General features: G+C 43.4%; 1 protein-coding gene across 2 annotated transcripts; it reads left to right on the forward strand.

Annotated features, from left to right (window-relative positions):
• Positions 1–415: 415 nt before the first annotated feature.
• ZFYVE16 (zinc finger FYVE-type containing 16) lies at positions 416–25779 on the forward strand. Of its 2 annotated transcripts, none has more exons than XM_014889952.2 (18): positions 416–552; positions 6690–6798; positions 6981–9121; positions 12240–12336; positions 13211–13387; positions 14322–14470; positions 16306–16681; positions 17281–17403; positions 17497–17652; positions 18237–18461; positions 19242–19324; positions 21120–21224; positions 21640–21790; positions 21971–22051; positions 22588–22750; positions 23128–23233; positions 23636–23800; positions 24060–25779. In XM_014889952.2, exons 2-18 carry the CDS (start codon positions 6729–6731, stop codon positions 24219–24221), a joined length of 4530 nt encoding a protein of 1509 aa, XP_014745438.2. In that variant the 5' UTR covers positions 416–552; positions 6690–6728; the 3' UTR covers positions 24222–25779. The 2 variants fall into 2 exon arrangements, with proteins under 2 accessions (XP_014745438.2, XP_088013520.1); XM_088157394.1 differs by lacking the exon at positions 416–552 and adding an exon at positions 1308–5259.
• Positions 25780–26130: the final 351 nt, after the last annotated feature.

A 26130-nucleotide genomic window follows, 5' to 3' on the forward strand; every position in this document is an offset into this window, starting at 1 on the left:
AGCAAGGCCTGAGGGGTGCTGATGGGGCGGCAGTGACGTCACTGCAGCGTCTGAGGGTGTGACATCACGAGACCCGGAAGGGAGGGGCGCCCCCTGCCGGAGGGGCGCGGGACAAAGCCGGGGTATGTGTCTTGTACGAGAGGCTCCGCCCCCTCGCACAGGGCCCGCCCCTCCCGGTGTCAGTCCCGTGTACGGCTCCGCCCTCTCGCGCTGTCAATCACAAACATGACTCCGCCCACTCCCTCATGCCACACCCCCTCGCTCTGTCCGTCAGACGCGTGGCCCCACCCCTTCCCCCGGCTGCGCCCCACGCCGGCCGTGGCGGGAAGCGCACGCGCAGGGTGGAGATGGGAGAGGTCGCGGTGACGTCACGCGCGGGTGTGGCCGCGCAGGCGCGCTGCGCGCAGCGGAGGGTCGAGGCCGCCGCCCGGAGCCGCCGGCGGGGCCGGGGCGGGCCCTGAGGGGAGACGGCCCCGAGACGGCCCCGAACCGGCCGGGTGAGGTCGGGGCGACGCGGCTGCGGGTGTCTGACCTCTGGCTGAGGCTACCGGGGTGGGTTATTTGCCCCCGTAGGCTTGGGGGTGTTAGTGGTATTATTGCTTACTGCTGTTCCGTTTGTCTTTATATACGGTATATAGAGTATAGTATATATACAAAGAGTATAATGTAGGGTATATGGAAAAGATATACGGTATATAAAGTACAAGATTTGAGGTTATAGGTTATATAGAATACATATATGGTATATAGAGTGTAATGGACAATCTTACACTGTACACTTTACAGGCGTTAGCAGAGTGTAAAACATTTTGTGTTTAAATAGGAGCAGTAATGGTAGAAGACTGGTCACTGACACCTTCTGGGGAGTAGGGCAGAGGATCCAGTGCTCTGTCAGTGCTCTGACCGAACCTCGGTCATTAATAACGCAAATCTGAGGAAATGGGACGCTGAGGGAGCAGTGGCTTCTGCTGAGGAGAGATCTGCCAGGCCATTCTCCAGACCCATTTTCTGTCACTAGGTAACCAGTGCTGGTGGAGGCGGTGGTGGCACGGGGCACTCAGTGTGTGTGGGCCGGTCCCTCCCCGTTGGGGCTGGCTGCTGGTGCCACTGGTGTGCCCTACACTGCTGGGCGTCACAGCTGGGCAGTTTTCTGGCTCCAGTTTGCTGTGTCCAGTTCTGGGCTTCACGGCAGAAAGAGAAGAATGTGCTGGGCAGGATGCAGGGGAGGCCACAGAGATGGCTGGGCTCTGCAGCATCTCTGTGCTGGGCACAGAGCTGGAGGAGCTGGGCTGGGCTGGAGGAGGGAAGGGGAGAGGGATCCCATCCATCCATCCAAACATCTCCAGGGCTGCCAGAGGATGGGGCCGGGCTCTGCTCAGTGCTGCCAGTGGCAGCAGGAGCAGCAATGGCCATCAGAGAAAGGGCAGGCAGTGCAGCCCAGCAGGAGGAAGAACTTGTGTGCACGGAGGGGCAGAGCCCTGGAACAGCTGCCCAGGGAGGGCCTGGAGTGTCCCTGTGTGGAGCCATGGCAGCCCAGCTGGACACGTTCCTGTGCCACTGCTGCAGGGGAGCCTGCCTGGGCAGGGGCATGGGCTGGCTGAGCTCCAGAGCTCCATTCTCATCCTATACTTTGGGATTCTGTGATTGTCTAGGTGGTGTGAGCAATGCTGTTCTCAGCTCTGAGGAGCAGGGTTCTATGGGTGGACGAATGAACAGAAATCCTCAGAGGCTGAAGGTGATGTGGGGTGGAGTTGTGAGGGTGGCAGTGTCATCACTCTGCTGCTGGAGTTCTGTCCTTCTGAAGAGTCTGTGTTTACCTAACAGAATGGCACTCTCCACACAAGACAATTTGCTGTGCTGTGTCCTTATTTGTCTGAAAACTTCTGCAGCTTTTCTCTTCACCCTGTGATTCAGCTCCTAAACTTGCTGTGGCAGCAGCCACTTCAGCTTTTGGTTTGGACAAATGGTTCTTCTGCTCAGCAGGAATAATTTTTGGTTTTATTTAAATTTTTCTCACAGTATTTCTTCAGTTGTTTTGAACTTCTCCATCAGGTTGATTGCTGATGAGCTCTGTGGGCAGCTGCTCCCTTAAACTTTTTGTCTGTAGGGCCTCAGGCCTGTGTGTGGTGTTCGGGCATTGGAGATCCTGAGGAGGAAAAAGCTGGTAATTAATTCCTTCAGAACCCTTGATGCCTTTTCTGTCGTCTTAGAATTAAAGTTATACATAAGGGTAAGGGATAAAAGGGGTTTTATTTTGGTATTCAGTAAGGATTTTTAGGGTATAGCAATTTGTCAAGGTGGAATGTGCCAAGATGCATACATGCGGTAGATGGTGTATGCAATTTTATAGATTTTGTAAATTAGTATATTTAACAAAGATGTTTCAATGAGACATTTAGATGAATAGTGTGATTTTTTTTTTATTTTAAAGTATTTTTTTCCGAGGTGGGTCTAATCTTAGTTTACAGGATGTGTTTTTAGAGGGGGTCTTGGTTTCTCAAGGTAGTGTAATGTTTTCTGGCTCCAAACTGTGAGGCTTTTAGGATGCTTGGTCTTTTGGCTCAGTAGAACACCAGGATTATGTTAAGATATTAGGCTTAAGGAATTACAAGTATTTATGTTAAGGGCACTGAGAATTTATGAGAAGTATGTAAAAAGAAAAGGCAAAAGTCATGATGGCATCACCCTTAGTGTGGGAGAGGGGGCACACTGTACTCATCAGCATTTCACAGTGAATTAGTGCTTAGTGGTTGTGTTTAAATTGGAGGTTTTGTTCTGCTTGTGGTAGTTGCTGGGGTGGTGAGGTGGAAAAAGCCATTCAATCCTCTTACAATCCTTAGTGCAACTTTCTGCTGGGGCTAAATATAATGATTACATTCGGTGATGGAGCTGAAACAAGGTAACTGAGCAGCGAGCAAAAAGACTGCAGTTGTGGTGGTGAGAATTAAAGTGGCTCCTTAATTCTTACTTAGTGGTCATCTCTCTGGAGGGGAGACCCGTGTGCCCCTGCTGGTGTGTTCCTTTGGCCCTAAACCCCAGGCTGGGCTGTTTTAGCATGTTTTGTGTAAAAACAGGCCTGGCCTCCGAGGTAGGGATTAGCTGCAGCAAACTGCAGGTGCGTGTGACCACTACAGAGAGCGGTTTTCAGGGCTTCTTCCACATCAGGAGGTAGCTTGGCATCAAGCCTTGAATTGGTCAGTTGTTAATAATTAATAATCCGTTCTGTTTTGCAAGTTATCACCACTGAAAGCTGCTAGCTGCCTCCGTTTGCAGAGTATCTGGGTAAAAACCCCACTTGGAAAAAATCCGTGGTGTTAAGTTGGCCACTCAGTACCCCAACAGCCTTGCGTTATCTTTCTCCTTTAAATAAGAGGGTGTTGAGAAATCCCCAGGGGAATGTTGGTTCTGAACTCTGGAATATGTGCCTGTTAGGTTAGGAGGGCTAAGTAATTTACGAAGGACATAAAAGAAGCGTTGAGGCCTGTGAAGGGTTTCTAAACGCCCTGCCACGCTTGCGGGCAGTGCAGTCAGCGAGATCTCGGGGGTCTGTGCTCCACAGTTAACTATTAACAGTTTAATGTGGTAGAAATATTGCCTCTGCCCCCCAGCTCTGTGTGGGGAGCTGTCAGGCCATCTGCTGGGGATCCAAGGTGAGCCTGCTTAGGGACACAACGAAGGTTTGTCTGCAGAAGTGACATGTCCCGTGTGTGCTTTTTTGTAGTACCGTTTGTGCTTTGATTATTACTTTCCCCTTTTTGAGATGGACTGCTATTTTAGCTTCAAGTCTCCTCCTACATAAATATGTAATCTATCTGTATCTGAGAGCATATTTAAGAGACAATGATTTAAATATAATTTAAAAATTTTTTTTTAAGTCTATAAAATGGAGCTGGTGAAAGCCTTAAGTTATATGTCTCCTTGCGCTATGAGGGACTTACTGTCTCAGATAAAGTTATAAGCATTAAGTTTATTTTTAAAAAATACTAATCTGTGAACCAGTTTAGAGAGTGTCTAGTGACTGCATGCAGAGCTCTAAAAAACACATTCAGAAAACAGTTGTGACTACCTAAAAAACGTATGCAGTGGTGGTGCTCCTGGTTTCTGATAGTTAGAATATAGCGTAAATCTTTTGTGACGAGTGTAAGTTTTAAAAGAATATGCTCATAACAAATGCAGTTTGCTGAAGCACGTGGCTCCTCCAGGCCCTTCACTGGGGGAAGCAAGCAGCCATTTAATAAAAACGTGTCACCAGAGCTTTTTCATGGCTTCTAATCCATTAATGTAAACATTGGGACAGGCTGGGGGCAAATCTAGGCAGCAGAAAATAAAACTTGTTCCTTTTGCTGGAAGAGGATTTGAAACAGGAGAAGGCTCTTACAATTCTTTGGTGATGCAGGTATGGAATCAGGACAGAGAGGTGCAAGGGGGACAAGGGGTTACTGCTGGTCTGCTCTGTTTTGGGGGTTTTGATTTTGTTGTGGGTTTCAGGTTTTTGTTTGTAGGCCTGTTGTAGAAAAAATGAAAACATGAAAAATTTGAGGGAAGAGTAGTGAAATTAGGAATAACATATGCTAGTTTTTCAAGGTTAGGTTAGTTATTCAAAATACTTTACCAAGTCAGATAACCATTTTATTTAAAAACTAGATTTAACTGAACAAAGCAGCATTTCTGGGTTGGTAGACTGAGGTATGATAGTTTTCTGAGCTCTCTGTAGAAGTGAGTTAATCTGTATTAAATAAATGTAAATATTGGCATATGGTTTTAGTTCTTTTCGTTGAGTTCTTCCTTTTTTTGAGAGTTTAGTGGACCAGTGCTGTACAGCATCAATGCACCCTTCTAATTAGCACTATAGTCTAATAATAGTGTTGTAGTCTAAGCCCTCATGCTTAAATCAGAATGTGTTGTGTGTCTCTCAAGAGTGCAACACAATTAATATTCTCGAGACCTTTCTAATTAAAGACAAAGGTAGATGAAGTAATTGCTTGCTTCTCCTCTATTTATTTTTTTTTAAATAGGGAAGGTTTTTGGTTCTTAGCATCTGTTATTGATATCTGTGATACGGGGTGAGGTTGTATAATAAATACCTACAGAGAACACAAATCAGCATTACACATCTTTTGATGGCCCGTTTTCTTGTAACCCTTCAATATTTCTTGTTTATGTGGTCTATCTGGCTATTGACTGTCCACAGATACGTGCTTTAGGGACGGGATCTGCACTTTGATGTCTCCCAGTGAATCACCAAAAGCTGTTAATCGTGTAAGGTTCTTAATTGGAATAACTTCCAGTTCATGTTGTTACATCCCCCTTGCCGGGAGGTCGTGATTGTTTCAGGGAAGAGCTGTGTTGAGGCGGGTGAGGAGAAGGGGCACTGAGCCTGTGCTTGCTGCTCTTCCAGCTCTCCAGACCTGTGTTGGAGAGCAGCCTGGGCTCTCACTGCCTAGTGCATATCGAAACACATTCCGGGTGTTCATTTTTGGCCTGCATGTGGGCACAAAGTACTGCCTTGCTGCCTGTTTGCTTCACCTTTCTTACGCTTTTGCAAGCCTCTGTTTGAGCTGCACGTTGCCTTGAAGTGCTCTTGTCCCGTGCCTATGAACGTGGTAAATTATTGCATCACATGTGCTGAGCAGTTACATATTAATACAGGTTAAACCTCCTGGGCTATTCACTGAGGGGAAACCTTAGAGCTTACGGGGGGAAGTAAGGCACAGAATCTAGATCTGTGCCTGCAGGGTGGCCTGAGAGGATTTAAGTATTTTAGGAGAATGACTGGACATTACTAGGTGGTCACAACACCAATTGGATTGGGGTAGGGTGTGCAGTCAGCCAGTGCAGAGGTTGAATGCACAGATAAAAGCAGAAGGAAAACTAAACAGCTCTCTGCAGGTGTAGTTCACAGACATTAGACTAAATGGATCTCAGTCCCTCCAGTTTGCTCAAAGGAACTGTAAATATTGATTTTTGATATGCAGTTCCACTGTATGGCTGTTCAGCCATTAAAAAAGACGTGCAGTTGGAAAGCAATTCTGAGTGACCAAAAAGGCATAAAATTGAGTGGCTGGAAAGGTTCATTAAACAAATAAACCGGGGTGTTTTGCAGTGGGGAATGTGATTGATCAATACATAGCTTTCTGATGAGCTGGTAAGTCTATAATAAGAGTTTTATGTTCTTGGGGTCTCAGAATGATAGTTGTTTATGTGTTCTGAGTAGAACAGAAATGATGAGCTGAATTACCATGTTGGATTTTAATTTTTTGTAATTATTTACACAGTCCAGGTGTGTTGAAAGGTAATAATGACCTATTTTGGTTTTTTGCCTGTGAACTGTGTGGCTTAAAATGTTTATGGGGTCAGACTAGAAGATCCTAATATTCCTTCTGGTTTTAAACTTGCTGACATTGTAATGCTATAGCAGGTGCTTTCAGATGCATTTTTTTATTGATAAGTAGCCTTAATTTTTCAATTTGAAGTGAATTTGGAGGTTTGTTGTTCATAGTGCTGAGTGCACTGAGCATATCCAGAATACTTAGAGGCTGCAGCCCTGTTTGTGCTCAGGGTTTGTTTACAAGAGGGAGAACAAAGTATTAATAAAAAAAACAACCTCATATGAGCTGCTGTCTAATACGAGCCCTTGGGCTTTGTAAACAAAAAATGCTTTGAATTAAATGCTGTGTTTTTCTCTGTAGGTTTAAGAAGGCTAAAGCTTCACTCGAACTGTGACTAGAATGGACAGTTACTTTAAAGCTGCAGTCTGTGACTTGGACAAACTGCTTGATGAATTTGAGCAGAATACAGGTTGGTTTGTGCACTGCCTTTTCGTGGAAGTACATGGTCAAATGACTGTTACCATGGTGTTTGAAAGTAGCATCTGCTAAGTAAAAGCTTGTATTGATGAATAGATGGGGTTGAGAGGGAGTACACTGTGGAAGAGAGGAGTCTTATAAACTTTGCTTTTGATCTCTTCTTGCTTAAAATAGATGAATGTGAGTGCTTCAGAACACCTCAAAATCCATATGACTCAAAGCTTTCTTCAGTCCTGGATTGCTTGGAGCATGCACACCCCACACCAGGGCTGCCACAGGATCCTGCCAGATGTCCTGCCCCAGAGCAGAGCTCTCTCTGTGCCCCTGCAGGAACAGGCAACGTGCTCGGTTACTCACCACCCAGAGAGAAGGGTGTTGCTGGACCTGACCTTTTGTCCACTGTGGACAGTGGTTCCCTCGGTGAAACTCAGGCTTTGAAGGTGGGGAGGTGTAGCATACCTGTGTGTGATCTTGTCAGTGACACAGGGAATTTAATCCACGCAGTGACTCAGAAGCTGCAGCCAGATGACCTCCAGTGCAGCCAAGGGCCCCCCGGCTGTGGCGTGTCTTATGTCCCTGTTCCTGCTTGTGTGGCATCACCTGGCTGCACTGGGGCTGCCAGCACGAACCACGGTGATGGGGACTCAGTGTTACAAGATTCAGGGCATCTTATAACCGAGCAAAGTAATGATTTAGCTTTAAAATCAGAGAGTTACGCTGCAGGAACAGTCCTGGACACGTGTGATGATCAACACAGCACAGAACCTGTGACCTGCAGTGAAGTACTCGACCACCCTGGACAAACTGCTGCCCTGGATGCTGAATGTGCCACTGTAGCATCACAGAGTTTGAATGTACACAGTCCCAAAGATGAGAAAGCCTGTGAAAAACTGCCTTTTGAACCACAAGATGACAGTGCATGCTCTGCAGCCAGCACAGAAGTGTGTGGAGGAAATGCCGTAGGAAAGGTAGACCCGAGCAATGGGAGTGATGCTGATTCCACGCCTTCGGAACTGCCAAAGAGGCATCTCTTGCACAACAGCAATGCAACATCACCTGGAAATTGTGTCTTACCAGGCTCTTCGTGTCAGATAGCAACTGAAGTAGAATTGGAAAAGAAGGGCACAGAAGAGAATGTTGATAGTGAAGAACTTAATAGCAGTGAGATAGTAAGCAGTGTTTCCAGTCTGTGTATGTCAGCTGAGGATGTCCAGACATCTCTGTCTTGTCTTTCCCTTCCTGTGTCCATGTGTGGTTCATTAGTAACAGAAGAAAAGGTTAACCCTCTACCTCAGAATGCAGTGGCGGAGATTATTAGTGATACTGTAACTGTTCATGCTGGAGAGTTTAAAACCCATCTCCCTAGCAGGGAATCCTGTGAAAATACTGGCTGGCACGAGCAGGAAGATTTAGCTGAAATCAGTGAAAGTATTGCAGAAAAAAGTGAGGATGGAGAGAAGTGCAGTACTGAGAATGTAACTGGTGATGGTGATTCTCAGCAAATCAAAGCTTTGGCTTCTGCTTTTCTGGACCTTGGAGCTGAGCCATATGGTGTTGCTGTAGACAGTTTTTATGATGAGAGCATGAGCTCTTTTATGGGTGACTTTACTGCTGAGGAGAATGTTATTAAAAGTGATATTCTAATAAGCGATGCTGAGCTTGATGATTTCTTGTATGGACAAAGTCTGCAGTCCAGTGTGTTGAAGTCATCAGACAGTGATGGTAACTTGGTGGAAGCTGATGCAGATGGAGGGGATTTAACAGATCTGAGCAACCTGGATTTCACGGAGGTCAATGAAGAACTTATGCAAACAAAACTGGAGGAGATAGCGAGCATTAACAGTAACCCTAAAGCATCTGTTCCTGACAATGAAGTGGAAACTGCAGCAGAAGTCAGCACGTCTCACAGTCAGGGCGTGACTGAGAGTGGCAGTGGAGCTCTGGCTCCTGATGTTTGTGTTAAAGGTGCCAGACCAAAGCAGTTGCTTGACCTTTCCCAAGGAGCTGCTGGTCAGAAACAACTGAACGGAGTAAAGGAGCCTGAAAGAGAAAACCAGGAATGTGGTTCAGTTCCTGCAGAAGCTCCCCTCTCAGGCACCAGTGCAAACGTTGGTAATAATTCTGGCCCTGAGGCAAGCAGTTCTGAAGCTGGAGGAAATCAAACGTCTGAAAATGCCGAATCACGTAGAACTCCTCCAGCTCTGTCGTGGAAACAGCCCCTGTGGGTCCCGGACTCAGAGGCACCCAACTGCATGAACTGCCAGGCCAAGTTCACCTTCACAAAGAGACGACACCACTGCCGAGCCTGTGGCAAGGTGAGTTACTGCCGAGGGTCCCGTGCTGCTGACAGGAAACGGGGATCCTGATTTGGGCAGAACCCAGATAGAGAAGAGAAAGAATACTGACAGAAGTTCTCCAGGCTCAAAGTACCTTATTTAACAAGGACCAGTTTTTATTTTCCCTCCTTAGGAACCTAAAGACTGTTGGGAAAGACTGATGTTAATTAAGAAACGTATAACCTTTTTTATGAAAATTGTGATTAAAGGGAAATATTTAAGTGTGTTCTTCCCTGCCATTCCCTGGGTGATGTGTTTTGCATAGAGTAGGGGAGATGAGATGATGGACTACTTCATGCTTATCATACTGGATCAGCCCGTTATTGAGCTTTCAGATCAAGTATTTATGTTTTAAAAAATCGAGGTGGTGATGATGAAAGTCCAGTGGTTTTGCTAGTGATTATAACTGTAAAGCCCTGCCCATGAACCTGAAGGGATTGAGTTCTTTCAGAAGCAGTACCAATTTTGCAGCAGTACCAGTGCAAAAGGATTTGTGGTCTAAATCTCTCTTCCGGTGTGTTTAGATGTACCATTTTCTAAGGAACTCATCTCAGGGGAAAAGTATGTGATTCACCAACAGAATGAGTAATTGCAGAACTTCTTTTCAGCCTGAGGTCTTCCACAGAGAGTGATGCCAAAGCTGATACTCAGTTCAGAATTCCCTTGTGGTCTGCTGTGGCTTGTAGTAGTGCATACATGGAAATGCTGGCAATGCCAGGGACCTCACTATTCAGTGTTGCTCTGTAAGCTTTAAGGATGAGGACACAGAGCAAAGACTAGTGTCAGTACTAAATTTTTGCATCCCCAGTGTGAAGCACCACCTGGAAAGGCATGATAGCTTTTCTTTCCACCCCTCTTCTAGCGCTGTGTATTCAAAACATGTTGCTCATTTACTCAGCTGTAGCCAGTGTGAACTAAATTGTCGGTGTGAATTGGAGTGTCCAGGAAATGAAGAATTCCTTGTGCCAACCTGGAAGCCGTTGAACTTAGTGCCAGAATATGCTGGTGAGATTTTGTGATGGTTTAAAACATAGTCCTTCAGAGTGGGTTCCATTTCAGTCACAAGAGTGACAGACTTCAAGTTCCTGTTTCACATTCACAGTGAAGTTCTCACACCTTGTCTGGAGATGAGGAGGGGAGTCCCTTCACTGCACAGTCCTGGTGACAGCTGTGAGTGTGTCAGCTGAGGGGCTCTTGGCAGAGCAGCAGTGTAATTCGTGGGAGCATCACAAAATCTCTTTATTAGGAGAGTGAGTGAAGGCAGCATGGGTTGTCTAAACCTTACAGATAAGGGGGTGCTGTGCAATTACGGCTTTTCTGAATGTCCAGCCTAACCTTCTGCCTCGTAAGACTTCTTATCTTTTTAATAGCAACTTTTTTTTGTCTTCCAAAGTGCCAAATAAGGCATTCCTTGTGAAGCTGTTGTTTGCTGTGTTTTCAGCCACTTGGGAAGTAAGAGAAAACTGGTAGGAATCCACAGTTGTCCTCTGTGGACTGTCATAGAAGACAATTTTATGGATTCCCATGATCTTTCTTCTTTTTATCAATGAAAATGGCAGCACCTGTGGGCTCTGGTGTCTGTGCTGGAGGGAAGTGAGCAGTTAGTGTCCCTGTTTTCTCTCCCACCTGCAGCCTCACAAAGCTTTGCAGTTCCATTGTCCAGGTGTTTGTCTCTTGCTGTGGTACCCTTCTTCTTCCCTAGTTTAACCAGGATCCACTTGTTTGCTCCACAGCCTGCTGTTCACTCCCCTTCTCCTGTCCTTCAGTTTGCCTTCACCTTTTAGGTGCATTAGGGTTAATCTCCTGCAATCCCCTCAGGTGCCAGTGTCACCAGGGGTATGAGGAGAATGCTCCTTCAGGGGATTGTGCTGCTTGCCATGTGAAGCCCTGAAGTGGATTATAACTGATTAGCAATTAGTTCTCATCAGTTCCATTCTTAATATATGTACTGAGCATGCCTGTTTCCTGCTGAGGTAGATTACCTGTGGCACTAATCCACGTGCAGCTGGAATAGTTCCTTATTTTGGCTCATATTTCACTGATCAATCACTGCTTTTCCTGCTTAGAGGAGTTAATTGTAATAACTTTCTTTTTTTCTGTGTCACTGCTGTTTGGGATTTCCTCCCCCTTGTCCCTTGATCCACTTTGTTTTTCTGGATTGGAAGCAATTAGGAGTAGAGAAAACCTTTAGGGGTTTCAAAAGACGTTTTGTAAATGCTCCAGTCTCTGCATATACCTAAGAATGGTGTGATTCACTAAAAACTTGCAGATCATCCTTAGGAGAACATAAGGGGAAAATGACAAAAGCTCCAGATATTTATGGCAACTCTTGCAAAACACGAGCTATTCTAAAGGCATAATTCTTTGAATGAGATTGTGTAGAAGTTGTCCAGGCTAATGAGACACACTTTTCCCCCTGCTTCTGCTTAAAAATAGACAGGATGTGTACCCTGTTGGAATAGAAGAGCATATTCCGTTCTTCCAAAGCACCGTTCTCTGGGAATAATTGTGTGAAGGGAGCTTGTCCCATGCAGGCAGCACTGCTTGTTCTTGCTGAAGGGAGCAGGAGAGGCACTGAGAGCCTCAGCAGTGAGCCAGCCTGCCCCAGCAGCACAGAGCTCTGCCGTGCCCGGCAGGGAGAGGCAGCCTGGGAGCAGCTTGGGGAGAGCTCAGGGTGCTGCACAGCTGGTCCTAAAGCACCACAGCAAATCCCAGCTCTGCGCCTCAGTCCTTGGCCCAAGCACTGGTGGTTAATGTAAAGTGCTTACAAAAGTTTGCATCAAAAGCAGGAGTGAATTTGGGATAGATGGTGCAGCCTGAAATTCTTTCCACCACTCCAAATAAGAATTCTAATACAATTTCAGTTGGGTCCTCCATGTTGCTGTTTTCTGCTGTGTGTTTATTGTGGGTTTTGTTCTTTGTTTTTTTTGTTGTTTTTTTTTTTTTTTCTGAGGATTTCTTTGTCAGGGTTTGAGATGCAGGTGTGAATACAAGGCTGCAGGTGGTTTAGAATGAAGCAAGTGTATTTTTTTGGAGGAGTTTCCTATTCGCTGTGCTATATGTCTATAATATTTAATGCAATCCCTTTCTGATTCAGGTTTTCTGTGGTAGCTGTTGCAAGCGAAAATGCAAACTGCAATACATGGAGAAGGAAGCAAGAGTCTGCACTGGCTGTTATGATGATATTAATAAAGGTAAAGAGGTTTTTTTTAATAGTTGCAGTAATAATAGAAATATCTTTTTACCTTTGTTCTTTTTGGGGAGCTTCATTACTTTAATCGGTATAGATTTTCCTATTTCTGAGATGGAGGGATAAAGATAATAATTGTATCTCTTAGTTGGATTCCAGTTCTTATGTTGAACTTTGAGTCTCGAGTTGGTTGTTTTTCTATTAAAAAATAAAAAGAGAGTTTTTAACTTTCTAGGACTAAATCGGAAGTAATAGAAGAATGCACTTTATCCTGTTGAGTCATCTGTGACAGGAATCCAGCAGAAGTTATCCTCCCTCCACAGTAGCCCTCTGCTGTTTAAAGGCCACATCCCTGCCTGTTCTCACACGTTGTTTGCCCCCTTTACCTTCCTTCCTGTCCTGGTGTTTTTACAAGTCACTTTCCAGGGCTGCAGTAAATGACTCATCAGGTAACCTTTTCTTAACTGCAGGCTAACCATGGACGCTTATGAAAACATCAGGAGAAACAATTGAGGTCCTGTTGATGAGTATGTAAATAACAAGTTGAAAACATGTCAGATTTTTAATAGGCCACCTGAGTGGAGTTCAGCCTGACAGATGTTTGCCCCGAGGGTCAGGGGTCACAGTGATGTAGTCACTGCAGTGCTGCCAGGAGGACAAGGGGAGGTCTCTTTATCTCACGAGAAATGAGCCAATTATGCAGGTAGAAAACAGATCTAAATTTTCTTCCATACAACAGTTTGAGTGTTTATTTTTCATTGCTAGATCATACACTCTGCATTGCCTCTGCCAAAAAAAAAAACCCACGCCCACAGTACTGTTCTGCAAATGAAATTTAATCAATTGTGAGATCTTAATAACTAACCACATTATTTTAGCACAGGCATTTGAAAGGATGATGAGTCCAACTGGTGCTGTCCCCAATTCCAGTGTCTCCTCTGAGCATTCTTCTGCTGCTGCACCTGTGGAGGAGCCCCAGGTACCTGGTGGTGCCAGCTCTCCTTCACCATCTGCCCTGCTGCCTATCTCAGCCCTGAAACAGCCTGGTCCTGAAGGTACAGAGGCTAAATGCAGCATATGTCTAACACTTTGAGAGTCTCTTTGGAAAGAGCTGCTTATCACAGCTGGGATCTATAGCTGGTGTTTTGTGTCTGAAACAGGAACACTCTGCATGGAAACACTTTCACTTCCCACTTTTGGTGCCAGGCCCAAGCTGGTCCTAAATCTCCATTTGTGAAATGTGGATGTTACTTTTTTCATTGTCCTCTCTGTTTATATTGTAAATCTTTTTGTGGAGCTGTTCATTTTATAATTTTTACATGTCTTGGGAGATCTCTGGCTTGTGTTGGACTGCCAGTCTCAGAGTAAAAACAGAAAGTAGCAGTTCAGGGAGATGTACAAGGGAGGATCAAAGGTTCATTCTCTGTGTAAATACAAATGATTAGTGGCTAACTAGTGTGTTTGTTCCACTTTTAGTCAACATCTGACCTTCTACAAAGAAAACACATTTTTAAACAAAGTGATAAATCGACTTTTTCTAGAGTGTATTTTATCTTTCAGTTGCGATGCACATTTCATTCTTGTATCACTACAGAGAGAATGAGGAAGTAGCCTTCTGTAATTTGAATTGAAAACACATTTTAAAAACACATTTTTAAACAAAGTGATAAATCAACTTTTTTTTGGAGTGTATTTCATCTTTCGGTTGTGATACACATTTCATCCTTACGTCACTGCAGAGGGAAGATTGAGGAACCAGCCTTCTGTAATGTGAATTTATAGTTTTAACTGTAGCAGAGCAGCTTCCTGTGCAAATGAGAGATTTTGCTGCTTGTCTTTGCCTGATTGGAGACTGGCTCTGCCACCCTGTGCCTGTGCTTCGTGAACAGATTGTCTGTCCGTTTGCTGGGGACAAGGGGCTTCGTTTCTGTCCCTTTCCCATACGGGAGCAGTGTGATAACACGGACCTGTTGTTCTCCCCTGTCGCAGGGCTGTGCCCCAGGGAGCAGAAGAGGGTTTGGTTTGCAGATGGTATTTTGCCCAACGGTGAGGTGGCAGACACAGCAAAGCTGTCGTCAGGAGCAAAGAGGTCTCAGGACTCCAGCCCAGTGACCCCGGAGCTGCTGGAGATGCCCACGGTAGGAGCTGGGATGGTTCAGCTGAATTACCTGTGGGAGACCCTGCCTGGCCACTGATGGGGCCCCTTACACACCACGCCTTCTGGTCCACGGCCTTTGGAAGCTGAGTCGGTATCTGAGTGGTTTTGGCAGGGGCTGTGAAGTCCTTGGATGGGAAACAATTGTAGTAATTTTCAATTTGAGCAAAACCAAGCAAAGCTTTCAAAGGAAAACCTTATCTGGTTTGAGGTGAACTTCAGAACTGGTGTGGCTGAAAATGTGCCAAAGCAGTTTTGTTTTGTACACAGTGTTTGATAAGGCACTTCTGTGAAGGTGACCTCGGCCACAGTTCTTAAGCCTGTCATTAGCACCGTGCTTACAGTACAACTTGGTGGGTGGTTGTTTTTACTTCCAGTGGCCTGCTGTAGTTTCCCTGATGGATTAGAGTAACCCAGTTGCTGAGTGCCCTGCACTACCACATTATAGGGTGCAACAAAATCTGTGTATTGCTTCTAGCGTGAACTAATATTGAACTGAGAGGGACATTGTTTTTTTATCATGAGTCACATGCGTTCTTTTGAATGAACTGCACTTCAAAAGAAAAGTCCAAAGAAGAGGCATAAGTTTGCTGTGGAAAGACTTAAGAGAGGTTCCTCAGGTGAAGCCTTTTTAAGATAAAACATAGCACTGAAGCACTGTCTTAAGTAATAACATAAATTCTATGATTCTTACAGCACTCAAGAGTTTTTAAAATAAATTGTTAAAGCTAAAAAACCAGATCATTATTATTTGTATATAGAGGATCTGAATACTTATCAGGTGTATAGCATTAAAACCAGCTTTTACTCATGAAGAACTGTAGTAATCAAATCAAAAAGAGTTGAGCAATCAAAAGATACAGCCTGTCTCTCATTTTGGGGAAAGAGTAGGATATTTGCACTTGCAGAAGATAAGCAGTGCCTCAAACTAAAAGCAGCATGGACAAAGCGAGTGGAAGACAATTAGTTGATAGCTCTGTGCAGTCTCAGAAGCTCAGACAAAACCAGCACAGTGCATCTCTGAAGCAGAGGCAACACAAAATCCTGAAAGTGCTGCCACAAGGTGCTGGGAAGGGCAAAAATGCCAGCTGATATGAAACACCAGCAGGCAGATTCCGGGAAGAAGTCTGTTATTAACCAATTTAGCCATATTTTTGGCTGTGTGTTTGTGGAGTCTTCCCTTTGGGGCTGGTGGCTTTTTTTTTTTTAATTTTGTGGCAGCATATTTGTTAAATGAAGTATTTGCTGGAAGCTGATGGGACACCAGGGGAGCTGCTACAGGGCAAGCATAAAGTTGTCAGGTTTTCTCTTGTTGTGTGGACAAAGTCTTCCCTCTGGACATAGGATGCAAGTCTAAAGAAAGATAATGTTTTTGTTGGAGGGGTCTTGGGGGGTTGGTTTTTTTTATTTTATTGTTTTATGGCAGCTGACATCCCAACGTGCCTTTGTTCATGGCTTCTTATTCCTGCCCTGCTGGGGGAGCAGCATGGATTTGACTCCCGACTGGAAATGAATCAGGCTGAGCAAAGCTACCTTCAGCTATTAGTAGAATAGTAGAAATAGTGTAGAAATGTGTTTGCAGTGCTCAACTACTGATCCAGCTTGTGTTACCAAACAAATAAATTAACTATGCATCTTCACCCGTGTAACTCCTAAACACAAAAAAGAACAGAGATTTGCTGGCTTTCTTATTAGGAGGAAATGTATTCTCAACTTTTGTGATAGATGTTTTTCTCTTTTGCTTCTAGAATGCTACTAATGAAAGTTCAGCTGATTATGAGACAGTATAGACTTTTTTTTCTTATTTCTTCTTCACAGGCTGCAAACCCAGAGGAAGACGACTTGATAAGTGATGTAAATCAAAACCTGAAGGAAGAAATAGAAAAGATTACAAGACTGGAGGAATTACATCCTTCTGTTCCTTCAGATGATGCACAGCAGGCCACTCCAGGGCAGAGTGAGGTGGCACCTGGTTCCAGATCTGTCACTGTAGGAAGTGGAGAGTGTTCCCCTGCAGCAGCTGAGAAGAGCAGTCCCAGCCCAGTGGAGCAGAGCACACGGGGTGTGCCTGTCACTGCTTCAAGTTACAGAGCCCTCTGTGGGGTGGAAAACTGGGTGCCACGGGACATCAGCCTGCTTCCTGATGGTGATCAGCTGCCGCCCCTTCTGCTTGCACTGCCTGAAAAAGGGAAAGGTAAAATCTGGTAACGTTTTGAGAAGATTGTTAATATTCACTCGCAGAATCCTAGAATCGTTTGGGTTGAAAGGGACATAAAAGCTCATCCAGTTCCAGCCCCTGCCATGGTCAGGGACACCTTACCCTACTCCAGATTTGTAAATACATACTCAAGGGCGTGCAATTTGTATTTCAACATAATTCTCATGTAATTTATTTGTTGCATCCTGGATTGTTGGGTAATGGCTGTGCATTTTTAACAAGACCAGTATGTTAAGAGAAGAACTAATTGCATTTAATTGCATGCAGTTAATAGCATTGTGGTGGTGGCTGTGCTCAGGAGAAGTACCTGACAGAATCAGGGTATGGATGAAGAGTCAGCACACATTCAGTCAGGGATTTCCAAAGGAACAGTAGCCCTGGTTTGACCTGGTTTGACCCTTGCTGCTTCAGTCCTATATATTCCTTGACTCTTAGGGTTAGCCTGGTTGATCTGTAGCTATTCAAATCTTGGGAATAACTACCAGGGTAGGAGGATGGGATAACTGTGTCATACAGTGAACTGATTCTTGGTTTGGGTCATTGGATTGAACCAAATCATGTGTTAATTTATGTAGATCTTCTGGTGGAGAAGCATCCATTTCACCAAAAGGTCACCTTGCTGCTTGAGGAAGGAGGTCCTAATCCATTGACTTTTATTCTAAATGCAAACTTGCTTGTCAATGTGAAGCTAATAACATGTAAGTATTGCACATTTTATTTTCCATTAAATCAAGCCTTTTTTTTCTTCTGTCTGCAAAACAGCATTACTGTGGTATCTTATCTTTTCAAAGATTCCTCAGAAAAGTGCTGGTGCTTCTCAACAAATGGACTGCATGGTTTGGGTCAGGCAGAAATTGTCATTCTGTTGCAGCGTTTGCCAGATGAAGATGTTTTCCCTAGTGAAATATTCAAATTATTTCTTGACATCTATAAAGATGCAATGAAAGGTGTGTCATTTTAATGTCTAACTTTTTCTTGTGTAATATAATCTTGCTGATCTTTAAAACCTAAAGTTAATAGGTAATTTTTCTTGAATTATTTGTCTAATGATTCTGTTGAAAGAGCTTGTAGTGTTAGACTAGAGTTCTAAATAACAGAAACAGAAGACATGATATTTGTTTCATATACTTCTGTAAACATCCTGTTTGCAGGGTTTTTTTGTTGTTTAGTCATATTGCAGTGGAGATTCTGAGTATGAGCCCTTGAGTCTGTGGTTTTTGGGACACCTGGCACTTCATTTGTAGAAGTACAGTGCTCATAAATGTAAATATTTTAGGTCTGTTGATCAAAACTCATCAATTGATGTGTTTAGGACTTTTGGCACTTGTATGGAGAAACTTAGTTTAATAATTAGGGTCATTTATGATGCAGCAAAGGGCTCTTACTCAGTGGTTTTAGGTGGCTGACAGATTTCAGGAAGATGTGAGATAAATGGTGGGCTTGCAAGTCTGTCAGAGCTTAGAGCAGCTCTCTTGGCACTGAAGTGTGAGTGACCCAGATCTGTAAACACTCTCCATTCCTCTTTCTACAGGAAGGTTCATAAAAAATATGGAAAACATTACTTTTACAGAAAACTTTCTCAGCAGCAAAGAGCACGGAGGATTCCTGTTTGTTTCACCAACTTTTCAGAAACTTGATGACCAGATTCTACCAGAAAATCCTTTTCTTTGTGGCATTCTTATCCATAAGCTAGAAATACCCTGGGCAAAAGTGTTTCCAATCCGTTTGATGCTGAGACTGGGAGCAGAATATGGGAGTAAGTTTTAATGGCTTCAGTAGCTGTATAAATGTAAAGTCCCCTTTGGAAAGTACAAGTAGTTTTTAGACAAGAAAGCTCTTTCAAAATCATCTCTGCAGTATTTTATATTACACTTGTATGATCCCAACATGCAGAGCCACCTGGGAATGTTCATTGTCCTGCTATACTACTTTGATTTTTTTTCTCTTAGCTGATGAGAAAGCTAAGAAACCAAAACTGACAGTAAAATATAAAGATTTTTTTTTTAGTTGTAGGAGAAAGGTTTGAAGGGATGATCACAAGCCCAGTTTACAACTCCGATAAAATGGTTATTTCAATTAAATTATTTAAGTATATTCGGAAAATATTACTGCTTCATAAACCAAATAAAGGTATTGATTACTTATAAGGATAGCTTATTAATACATTGGAAACATCTAGGCATGTAAAAAGGTTGCAGCCCACCATTGTATAAGCTTCAAGTCCATCAACATGTACCTGTCACCTGCTCATGGATTTTTGGAGCCCCTGGTGGAACTTTACCAGCCAGATCCTGTCTGTGCAGTGACAAGGGTGGCAGGTGCTTTGTTGTTGTTATTTCTCTTACCAAACCATTTGCTATGTTTTGTGGTTTTTAACCAGTTTTGTCAGATATAACCATGAGAATTAGAGAGCTTCCTTTGGCTGGTCAGATATTGAGATTTAGAGACAGGTTATAGCTGAAAAAATTATAAAACTACTTGGAATAGCAAGTTTTAGAGTAGCAGATAGGTGAACATGATCTTCTTTTCTTCCTAGCCTATCCAGCTCCTGTGGTAAGTGTCAGGCACCGGAAGCCACTCTTTGGAGACATTGGACACACGATTATGAATCTGCTTGTTGTGAGTAGATGCTTTATTATCTTCCCTTCCTGTTGTAATCAAAATTACATAAAATATCCTCCAAACAAATTCTGAATCTTGAAAGCACAGCTAATGTTTTTGTTCGTCAAACTTGACTTAAAACTGGTGAGGGAGTTAAAAAAGCTGTTTGTTTCACCTTGTGTGGTTGTGCTCTAATTCTGGTAGTGAAAAAAGACTTTTAATGAGTGAGGGAGATGTTGGCATTTGCACTGATGCTGGTAGTTACTGTTCAGGTGTCTTCCGAGCATAATTGTGGTGCAGGAATTCTGGTATTTAAATCTGACAATTTTAAATGTGAAGAAACGCTTGATGGGCAGATGCTGTGGACTAATTGCTGTAGTAGTTACTTTGTCAGACGAACTTAACCTTGCCACAGTTATTCAGCCTGACTGTCTTTTGTGAAGGACTTTTTGCCAAGATCTTAACTCAAGTCTGGAATTCATGCCATTCCCTGTGGAAACTTTCCCTTGGTTAACCAAGACATTTGATTTCAGATTGCAGTAAGCCTGTGTACCAGTAACCTTCCTCTTCTGATACTTGTATAGAACTTCCAGCCCTTTCCATCCAAGGTTCAGAGCAAGGCTGTGGAAAGCAGAGCAGGTCTCATTTCCTCTCCTGGGTCTCAAGACCATCACAGCTGAGATGAAACTGCAGTCTGTGCCCCCCTTTTCCTTTTTGCCAGCAGAGGTGTGCAGGTCACTGCGTAAGGAGCCAGCTGGAGGAGGTGCCCCATCCAGGAGCAGTTTTCCTGTAGGAGTCACAGTGTAATCCACGAGCCAACTGCCAGCCTCATTGTCCTGTGCTAGTGTGTTACTGCGCCCTCAGACTCTGGGCAGCCTGCTGCTGAATGGGGTTTCTGTGCAGTTTCTTTCCAGGTGGATTAGGGTTACTTGGTGTGTCACTGCTGTGTCAGCCTGAAGCAGGCAGGGGCAACATGTGCTCCTTGCAGGAGTTTCAGTCACTGCCTGACTGCAGAATGTTCTCTTGGAGGTGCCCTGGCACCTGTGATGCAAATGCTCAGTTAGAGATCCTGCAGAGCCTGGCCCCACACAAGGGGCTGAGGTTTACGTCCTCAGTGCTGGATGCCAGTCCCATGGAAACCTTAGTGCATCGAGATGGTTTTGTAAATTCCCTTCTTGCAGCAGCTGTGCTGATGGAGGAAGGCTCTGATTGTCTGGCTCAGCTGGTGAAAAGAGCCTCTTTATACTTTTTTTCCAGCTGAAGTAGTAAAAGCAAATGAGACCGTTTCATACCTAATGTTGTTGTTCTGGAAATAAACAGAATTTTACAGAAGTGGGTGAGGTGATGGGTGATTACTTCTGTCACAGAAAGGGCTAAGGAACGGTGCAGTGTTTGATCTGTAAATCAGCAAGTTAGAGCTGTAGGAGACAGGCTGTGAGCCTGGAAAAAAACTCATCTAGATGGTGGCTTCCACGCTTCACTTTTCTATCAGAGGGGGAGAGTGTTGAAGTCTTTTCTTTCCCTAAAACACTGGGATTCTAATGGGCATGAAGTAAGCGTAGAGTAAATAACCCGTTGGTTAATAGAGCGAATTTGTCAGTGCTGTGGATTTGTTAATATATTCACTGAGGTGAATATATTAACCTGGTGGGCAAAAAGGGATCCCTAGGTCTTCAGCCACTCTGAATATTACTCTTTTTTTAGAAGTCCTAGTGATGTATTTAGAGTACCTTTATCTAAGTGATGAAGGTAAGGAAAAGGTAAGAAAACAATACTTAATTGTCTGCTAACATAAATACTTTGTCTGTTATAGGACCTTAGAAATTACCAGTATACTTTGCATACCATAGAGAACCTGTTTGTGCATGTGGAAATGGGTAGAAGCTGTATTAAAATACCTCTAAGGAAGTATAATGAGGTGAGTACACCCATCTTAGCTTTTTAATCCAAGCTGCTTTAGTCTTCATTTTTTATATAATACCAGTCACACCTCTCCCATCAGCTCTTTGAATAAACCCTCTCTGAACTTTATACTGACCTAAATGTGTAATGGGAAGGGCATGCAATTACCTGAGCACTCACTTCCTTCTGTGATATGCTGGAAGGTGCATAATGAGCAGTTGAGATTTAGGATAGCTGTTAAGTACTGAAAGATCAGCAGTTTCTTCAACATCTCTCAGCATATGTTTTCAAACATTCTCTCTTACAGATTTCATGATGATGATGATGTTTTGCTTAATAATTTTAAAAAAAAATTAAAAACCCAAACAAACAACAAGCAAACCCCTCTTAAGTGAGATTTCTCAGTGTGATGACAAATTCTGTGTTGGCAGGTGATGAAGGTGATCAATTCCTCTAATGAACATGTAATTAGCATTGGAGCAAGTTTCAATACTGAAGCAGATTCTCACCTGGTGTGTGTGCAGAACAAGCAGGGCCTTTATCACACACAGGCCATCAGTGCCACGGGACAGCCCAGGAAAGGTAAGAGGTCTGGGGGAGAAAAATCACATTTCCACAGCAGAAATGGAAGTTCAGTGTTAGGCTGCACAGGAAATGCATCTCTGTTACGTTAAGTTGTGTTTTAAGAGGAGTGCAAGTTTAATGTCAGCTAAGACTGACTGGAGCACAAAGTGGTGCTTATTTCCTTTCTACTTTTTCTAGTTACAGGTGCAAGTTTTGTGGTTTTTAATGGAGCCTTAAAAACATCTTCAGGATTCTTAGCTAAATCCAGTATAGTTGAAGGTAAGAATTTTGTTCTGTTCTCTTCTTCAAAGGCTTAAAAAAAGAAAAAAAAATAGCAGCAGTCTAGTGTAAGGTCTTTATGCCTCAGTAAGCTAAACATTTCTTTTCAGGTTTTTAAATTTTGTATGAAACGTATTGCAAACAAATGCGGCATAAAAATACATGGTAGTTCACCTACTTGCTTTAAAACATTCAAATTTAAACTCTTTTATCACTGCAGGTCTTTCCTTTATGGAACTACTTTCATTGCCATATTGCTGAAATACATATACTGGCATATATACGCAAAAGAAATTCCCAAAATTAACTTTAAAATGATCTTTTAGTTCGAGTTCTGTAGACAGAAAAGATTTTCTTCCTCTTTCATGTAACATGTAGTGCTGTAGGTGGGGGATGGAGTACTTTTGTGCATTTTTTGCCTTTATTAATTAGCTGTAGGAGATGGTTGGTCTCAGTAGAATTTAGGCCAAGATTCTATAAAAAGCTGTGCTGCTTTTCCTGGGGATAATGTGGAATTTTAACTGGTTTTCTTCTAGATGGACTAATGGTGCAAATAACACGAGAAACAATGGAAAGCCTACGTCAGGCATTAAGAGACAAGAAGGACTTCAAAATAACCTGTGGAAAAATGGATGCAGAGGACGTGAAAGAATATGTCGATATTTGCTGGGTAGAAAATGAAGAGAAAACAAACCAAGGGTAAATGTACAACCACAGCCAGACATCTGAGAGGATTCTTGCTCCCAATGTTGAAATATCTGCCTTTAATTTCTGGAAATTATTCTAAAGTATTGTTTTGACAGAAAGTGCTTGATGCCAAAGACGGTTTATAGTGTCTTAAACCTAGTCTTAGAGTCCTAAACCTGCAAGATTAGGTTTCTATTACTGCTATTAGTTCCCTGTTTAGGATATTTCTTTTTGTACCATCTGCATTTTCGTAGTGCAAGTCCTGCATTGTATTTTGTTGTAAAGATGTTTAAATAGCCTTGAAGGATGGGTAAGTATTATTTAATAGAATTACTGTATCTAAACTATAAATGTTGTTAAATTACTAATCATACTATTGTTTTCCACAGAATTTTAAGCCCAATTGATGGAAAATCAATGGAAGGAACTCAGAGTGAAAAAGCACCACAATACGAAGACTTTAAAAGAGAGGGAAAAGTTATGAAGTGCACTGAAGTTAGTGACTTTCATAGTTCTTGAGCCTTTTTTATTACTTGTTGAATATCTAAGTGGTAATGTGATGGTACTGGTACTATTAAAATGAGCTGAGGTTATGTGTAGTCATCCTGCCAGGCAGAATGATCTCTGCAGCTCCTTGGTGAGTTTACACACTTGTCATTTTTCTCCTCTGAAAAAGACTGAAGTCTGTTAGCAGTGACAGCTCTGTAAATGCTTCATGCAGGCATTCCCATGGTTCCTGAAGGATTTTGATTGTGTGGATGAAATACTTGGGTGCTTTGCCAGCAGACAAACATCAAAGCTTGCCCTGTTTGGTGTTATGTGGACCTGAACTACTCTTTTTTCCTAGCTTTGGGATGTGCCAGGCTGCTGACTGCCCTTCCCTTTCTCTGGTCTCAGGTTTACTATTTTGTAAAGGATCATGAACTATCCGGTGCTGGTGCCCACCAGTTTGCAAAAGAGATTGCCATTGCCTGCAGCACTGCTCTCTGCCCTCACCTTAAAACCTTGAAAAATAACGGGATGAATAAGATAGGACTCAGAGTTTCCATTGACTCAGACATGGTAAGCTTTCCACTTTTATTGCACACGTTGTAGAAATGTGTAAGTACCTTGTACCTTGTAAGCACCTTGGATCTCTCCATGAATATTTTGGGAGTTTCTCCCTACCCAAGATCCAGGCTGAGAATGACATTTGGGGAAGAAGCTGCCTTAGTCATTAATTTCTCACTTCATGGTAGCTGAAATATTCTGTGATACAGCACTTTTTGCAGTCTTCTTAATACAAAAAGTGTTAATTAATGTCAATTTGTTTCCCTCACAGGTCGAATATTTAGCAGGATCTGGAGGGCACCTTCTTCCACAGAACTACCTGAATGACTTGGACAGTGCTCTGATTCCTGTGATTCACGGTGGAATGTCAGATCCTGCAGCTCTGCCACTGAAAATGGAATTAGTGTTTTTCATTATAGAGCACCTGTTTTGATGAGGCTGATTACATGCATATACTGATTTGCTAGGTCTGAACACCAAAGTTGTAATGCTACAAACACTAAAAATGTTAAAGTTTCTAAACCTGTTATGTTTTAATAGCTTTTCAAACTGTTTTTTTAAAGCCCCTCAGATCCTCTCTGGTTCCTCTGCCACAAAACAGTTGCAGTTTGTGTCATGAAGTTCTGAAAGTTTACACTTAATACAGGTGCAGGGGAGTGCAGGTTGTGTTACTCCTCACGCAGTTGTAGCACTGGGTAGGTGTGGTGTAACTCCAAGTGGCAGGGTCTTGCCTCTTACCCTCACATGAGCGTTACTAAAGTTGCTGGGGTTCGAGTGATCTCTGCAGGTGCTTCCCCCTGCTTGGCTGACACTGGAGCGGGGCTGGCCCGAAACTGTTTCCTTTCCACGGGAGGCTGAGAGGCCGGAGCTGCTGTGGGTCTGAGGGTAAACACTTCACTGAAGTCTTTAACCTGGGGATTTGATGCTGGTGCTTCAGGAACATATGCTCTCAATTAATGTTTTATAGAGTAACTGTTTTCTTTCTTGTATTTATAAGGATTTATCTAACTTAAATGGATGCTATTTTTATAAGAAGTGCTTTTTTCTTTACTCTCTGTTCAGAATTCCATATACAATTTGACCTTTCAAGGATTAGGAAAAAGCAGATTACCCTTCATGTAATCTACATTTAGCAATAAGTCAGACAAGAATTCTGCAGTATTGTTTCTGCTCCTGTCTACTGCTTTTGCCACATTTTAGTAGCCACCTTTGCTTTCAGGGAGACCAGATGTATTAAGTCTGAATTTTCACGAGCAGGCTGATTCTAGTGGAAGGTGTCCCTGCCTGTGGCAGGTGGGGTTGGAGCTCTTTTAAGGTCCCTTCCCACACAAACTGTTCTGGGATTTTTAGTATACCTGAGGTTCTTGCATAGGATGTATTTTTGATACTGGGTCATTTAGATTTATTTATGTATTTGTGATGCATGTGATTTGTACTGAGGTTCATCGAATGGCAGTTGGGGTTTGGTCTCAGCCACACAACTGCTTGTCGAGAACAGAACCAAAACTAAATATATACAAGATCTATATTGTTTTCAGTAAAAATGCTGGTACAATTTTATAATGAGAGTATTAAAACTTGGATGCCTTCTTGATGCTAATAGGGGATATTTTATGTTTTTGTATCAAAAACAATTTGTAATTTAACCTAATCTGCTCTGCTGTTATCTGTGCTTTAACACTCCAGTCCTAGAAGGGTTCAGGCGTTGAGATCTTACCCTGGATGGAAGGAACTGAGCTGCATTTCAGCTTCTGTGCTGACTTCTCCTGAGAAGCTGCTGTTAGGGAGAAGGGCTGAATGCACGCACAGTACAAACAAAACGTGTTCTTGTTGAAAACAAGCTGCACCCAGGCCCTCGAGAGAGCCCACCAAGAGGCTGAACAGCGTTTTGGGTCTGTGACAGGGCCTGAAGGAACAGCTGCCTCTTGGCACTTAACCTCTACTAACTCCTTTTCAGTAATGATCAATAAAGTTAACTACAGTGCTTGTGACCTCCCACCTCTTTATAATGAAAAAAACACGATTTGGAATGCGTGTGTCCTGTCTCTGCAGATGTCTGGGACTCCTGATGTTGCCCCAAAAATGGGACTCATTCCTCAGTGTGCCCCAGGGCCACAGTGACACCCCGGAGCGAGACCCTGGGTGCCCACCAGGCTGGGCAGGTCTGGGTGCTCGGGGTGCTCGGCACACCCCGCTGCCCTTTCCCTGCCATGATTTTCACTCTGTGCACAAAGGCAGAGCTGGTCCCTGTGTTCAGCGCTCAGGGATTGCCCTGCAGCTCTGGGAGCCCAGCCCGGCTGTGCCCTGCCCGGGGCTGTGCGCTGCCCGGGGCTGTGCCCTGC

Source organism: Sturnus vulgaris, chromosome Z (genome assembly GCF_052056855.1).
Source record: "Sturnus vulgaris isolate bStuVul1 chromosome Z, bStuVul1.hap1, whole genome shotgun sequence".
Lineage (NCBI taxonomy): Eukaryota > Metazoa > Chordata > Aves > Passeriformes > Sturnidae > Sturnus > Sturnus vulgaris.

Excerpts from the sequence above, each read along its gene's own strand:
- ZFYVE16 (XM_014889952.2), top strand. The coding sequence starts at position 6,729 with ATGGACAGTTACTTTAAAGCTGCAGTCTGTGACTTGGACAAACTGCTT. Across the intron at positions 17,404-17,496 it reads CAATGTGAAGCTAATAACAT|ATTCCTCAGAAAAGTGCTGG; the intron begins GTAAGTATTGCA and ends ATCTTTTCAAAG. Across the intron at positions 21,225-21,639 it reads CTCTAAGGAAGTATAATGAG|GTGATGAAGGTGATCAATTC; the intron begins GTGAGTACACCC and ends CTGTGTTGGCAG.